Here is a 4,867-nt window from a genome sequence, read left to right as displayed (position 1 = left end):
ATATATTTGTTAAGTTAAAATATTCTAAATGAGTTTCTTTGTTGTTTTTGGTCTGATAAGGAAGAAAGAAAAAGAAAAATAAATAAAGCGTGGAATAATGGATGACATTTTGAGTGCTCAGAGTCTGATTTGTAAACATGAGGGTCATGGTTTCAGGGATCTGATTGGAGCTGCGATGCTCTCTTCCACATTTTAATCATACCGGCTCTCCAAGAAAAAATATATTTATTGTGCAGGTTCAAACCCTTTGTTCAAATTATTTTCAAACACACACACATATAGAAAGGATTTGATATTTCAAAACTCAAATTGATTTGTTGACATAAAATATACTCTGTGGCTTTATGTTTGAGAAGGGTAATTAGATTTTTTTGTTGTATTTATACTGACTGACTGACTTCAAAGTCTTTTGTTAACATTATATGTTTTCCAAAGCCTATGCATCGTATTAAATGCTGCATTATGCAAAGAGTTTCCTTGCAAACCGTGATTTCTTGTACACATTTGCTTTGTTGTTTCTGTCTTTTTTCTTAGTGGGGCGTTTGCTGATTGAGTTCAGTTCCCAGATGACGATGGAGCGAGTGCAGAAAGAAAACCCAAACGTCACAGAGGGAGGCCGATACACCCCGCCAGACTGCCGGCCAAGATGGAAGGTCTGTGAATGCATCTCTGTTTATTTTACACAAACTCTCACTTACTGAAGATCGTCTCTGTCAGTGCACACATATAAAACATGATAAATCATGTATAATAACAATTAATGCCTTGGCGAAAGGTCAAACTTGGTCAAAGCTGAGTTTATTCATTTTTCTGCTCTATTTGTCCTGTTAGGGGTCATGATGGGTTGAAGCCAAGGCCTGCTGTCACTTTGCAAAGAATACTGTTGTTGCTAAAATGCAATAATGTTTATTACATGTAGCAAATCACACAAGCCCCGATTCAATTTTAAGTTCGCGATTACAATATTTTCATGTTTTTTTTTCTTCAACAAAATGGATTGTAGCCATTTTATAAACAAATATGTTTCTTTATTGTGACATCAGCTTTTTTGTCCTTGTATCAAATGGTAACTCTCTGGTGTCTTAGTAACAGTAGGTTATCAAGTATCAAACTGAATTTGTCTTAAAGACATAACTTACCGTTACACAATAACAATGGAATTTATTCATTCAGTTGTATGAATTGATTCACATTTTAAGCAGTTAGAATCAATTATTATTTGATCCTCAACTATTGTTACGTCCCTATGTTTATGGATGTTTGCATGTTTATGTTCTTGTATCAGAAAAAAAAACAACCTAAATTTAACTATTAGTATACCATATTAATCTGACTGTAAAAACACAACGATAACTACTTACTTTCAATTTTATGGTTGTTGACATATGATCTGGTGTTTGCAGCTGAGATATATCGTCCACACGTTCTGAGCACTAACAGATTACTAAAGAGTCAGTTTTGTGGATATTAAGCTAACATTTGATGTGGTAGTAGCTGAGACTCATTAACAATATACTCTGAGTGTCACATCTCAAGACATCACATGAAATTGCGCATTGATATTTTCAACGATTAACCCAAACAGCTACACCTTTGTTTCTCACAGGATAAGCTTTGTTTTACCTTTTTTAAAATCTTCAAATCAGCTACAGGTTGATGATTTATGGCTTTAATAAAAGTGTTGTTGCTTGTTTATGTTTTCTACTTGAACTAAGCGTTTGATCTGCCTAAACAACACGATTCTCACACTCTGTCCTCATGTGTCATCTGTCACATAAATGTCAGAGGACAACACGGTGCAGGGTAGGAACTTTTTGTACCAACTTTGATTGGAGAAACACACTGTGCTCTGGTGGGAGATTGACGTGCATTCTGGTGCATCTGGAATTTAAAACTTTAAAACACCATCAGCGTGCTGCCAGACACCAGATCAGATGACATGGCTGAAATCATGAAAGCTGAATCTTGTGTCCAAATACTTGCACTTGTGTTCAGTAGTGACTGTTTTACTTGTGCAAAGTAGTATTTTTACGATTTTATTATTTTTTTAAGACTTCTACCACCACCATCTGCCTTATTTGCTTTCAGAAAACTGAGGAAACATTTTTTTTTCATTTGATCAATGATTCACCACATGCTGTTGTTGCCTCCATGTATACATATTCACCAATAAGCCATAACATAATGACCGCTGACAGTTAAAAAGAATAATACAGTTCAGTAACGTACAGCACAGTGTTCTGCTGGGAAAGGAGAAAGAAAAATACAATTGCATTCAGATGTTTTTATAGATGCTTTTCTGACTCTTGCTTACTTGTACACTTCTGCAGAAAAATCACTCCTTTATTGCAACAGAACTCCCCTATAGAGAAGCCCCCCCCACAGGCGCACACACATAAGTCTGTAGCTTGTTTTGCAAAATCAGCCGAGGACTGAGAGAACAAAAAATCTGAGTTGTTCATTTGACATTTAAAGTTTAAGAAACGTTACTTTCTCAAACACTCTGCCATCTTTACTGACATGGAATCTATCAGTTGACAAGATATTATTAGCAACTGTTGTCTACAGAAGATTACAGATAAACAAACAGGCAAAAAAAAAAAAAAGGTGAAACTGTCTTTGTTGTTTAGGTTGCCATCATCATCCCGTTCCGCCACAGAGAAAATCACCTGAAGTACTGGCTCCACTACCTCCACCCTATTCTCAGACGGCAGAAGATCGACTACGGCATCTACATCATCAACCAGGTAGGCTGGCTGAGCCTGAACGCTCGCCCAAAGACCAGAACAAGGCCAGTCTGTGTGTAACAGATTTGATCTTTTAAGCAGTAATCATGAAAATGATTCTATGCTCCTTGTTTTGTTATGAAAAAAAGACGAGTAAATGATCAATAATGATTTATTTGGTCGGATCTGTGCCCAGTCTGCAAGGTTTCGCCAGGTTTTTTTGGCTGAATTCATCCTTGAAATGTGTGAAAGCCTACAAATATTACCACAAGCATCCTGGAATCTTGTTTTAAAGAGACACCGCACTTTTATTTGTTCAGTTCAGCGCCACACAAATAATGTCAAACTCCAAGAGAGGAATCCCTCTGTTTTTCTGTTTTCAGCATTCATTTGACAAACTATAAGATATTATCACCACCTTATAGACTTGGAGTGTTAAACTGTAAAATGATGAGTGGAATGCCAGGGGCTCCACGGAATCCGAAATGATTTGAATATAAAGAGAAAAACAGACGAATGAACACAAGCAGAGGAGCAGGTGGTGAGTCAACACGGCAAAAAAAAGAAGGTATCATCCTTCTCTAAGTTAAAAATATATAACAAGATCTGGTTAAGAACTAGATCTGTCAACTCGTCTTAAGTGTTGTGAGGAAATAATTAGTGGATTGCAACCAGCATCAGGCATTTTTCATCATTGACATCCTGTAGTTGAAAAACTTCTGAAAAAATGGGTGTTTAAACTCCTAAATGCTGCCCTTTATTCCCTTTTTTTATTTTAATTTTCTAAAGTAAAATAAGACCTCATATTCAGACTAATTCTGCTCATTTTTTTCCACAACCCTCAGCTCAGTTCAGGGATTTTAAATAACGTTATGACACTGTATGTGAGTTTTCCACGGTACGTTAGGCGAGAATTCCTCTTCTTCTACATTATGGGTAATGAGGTCTTCGTCCTGGCCTTTACCTCCCCTGTGTGCTTTGTGTAACGTCTTAATCACTCCCCCTGTGGAAAGGACCTTTGGTTCTGCCTGCCCTGTTGCTCACTGCTCTTCATGTGGGCTGTGTTCCTGCTCTGGCTCTTTTTCAACACACACACACACACACACACACACACGCACACGCACACGCACACGCACACGCACACGCACACGCACACGCACACGCACACGCACACACACACACACACACACACACACACATATCCCATCTCTGTCTCTGTAATTCTGTCTCACGTCGAACCTGAAGATGTCATCAAGTGTCAGAACTGTTGGACTATTCCCTTCAGTTTGTCTCTCAGCGGGACCTGTTGTAATTAAATTGACATCGTTTATAGTTTCGAGATGAAACGCCGCGGCTCCCTAATGTCCTCCAAAATGTCAAACATCAACAACCGTATTAAACGGTGGAAAAATACCAGGCGATTTCAAGGCGAAACTTGTTTTACAATCACAGCTAGGGAAGGAGGTTTGGAAGCAATCAAACCCTAATAGAAGGTTGTTGTTTTTTTTAAAGCCTCAGCCTTGAAGTGAGTGATTTAATGCCTTGCTTTAGGGCAGCTTTGCAGTTCAGCTAAAGCTCCAGTGCTGCTGAAAGGAAGACTCCGTCCTGAACACGTGATCCGCTACTCTCCTGCTCCAGATCTGCCCATTAAACTGATGAAATTTCACTTTGCGGAGTGGCTAATATGAACCTCCCCAGCATCTTCAGCTCCACTTCAAACGAACGTCTAACTCACTGCCTGGGTGCAATTATCTGTGAAACCATCAACATTTAGTCCACTCTGTGACTCGGAGGTCAGAGTCCACGCTGTTTGAAGTGGAAAGGCCTTTTATTTAGTTTTGAAATAGAGCTGAACGTGTTAAGATACGCAATCATTGTAAATGATCTGGGTTAGGAGGTTAATCTCATGCTTCTGTTTTTGAAGGATGTTCCTATCTGACCAAATATCACACACAAGTTAAACCTCACAGACGTGTGTTTGTAATTAACCTTCACATCACAGAGGAACACCTGGCATTAAAACTTATCAGTGCTTTCATTTCCATAACATCCTTACAGTAGATTACTTTACTCTTTGAATTATTAATCTTTTACCCAGTAAAAATAAAATAAAATGTTATATATTCTGAAATATATATATA

At 38.1% G+C, this 4,867-nt stretch overlaps 1 protein-coding gene across 3 annotated transcripts in view; it reads left to right on the top strand.

Annotated features, from left to right (window-relative positions):
- b4galt2 (UDP-Gal:betaGlcNAc beta 1,4- galactosyltransferase, polypeptide 2) overlaps window positions 1–4,867 on the top strand; it is a 155,376-nt gene that overhangs the window by 77,765 nt on the left and 72,744 nt on the right. For all 3 annotated transcript variants that reach the window (XM_014029023.1, XM_014029007.1, XM_014029014.1), the window contains 2 exons: window positions 535–653; window positions 2,631–2,747. In XM_014029023.1, coding sequence (XP_013884477.1) covers window positions 535–653; window positions 2,631–2,747 — 236 coding nt within the window. The remainder of the gene's footprint in view (window positions 1–534; window positions 654–2,630; window positions 2,748–4,867) is intronic.

This window comes from Austrofundulus limnaeus, unplaced genomic scaffold (genome assembly GCF_001266775.1).
Source record: "Austrofundulus limnaeus strain Quisiro unplaced genomic scaffold, Austrofundulus_limnaeus-1.0 Scaffold6, whole genome shotgun sequence".
Taxonomy (NCBI): Eukaryota; Metazoa; Chordata; class Actinopteri; order Cyprinodontiformes; family Rivulidae; genus Austrofundulus; species Austrofundulus limnaeus.
The sequence above is the reverse complement of the archived record's forward strand: the minus strand, read 5'-3'. Positions and strand labels throughout refer to the sequence as shown.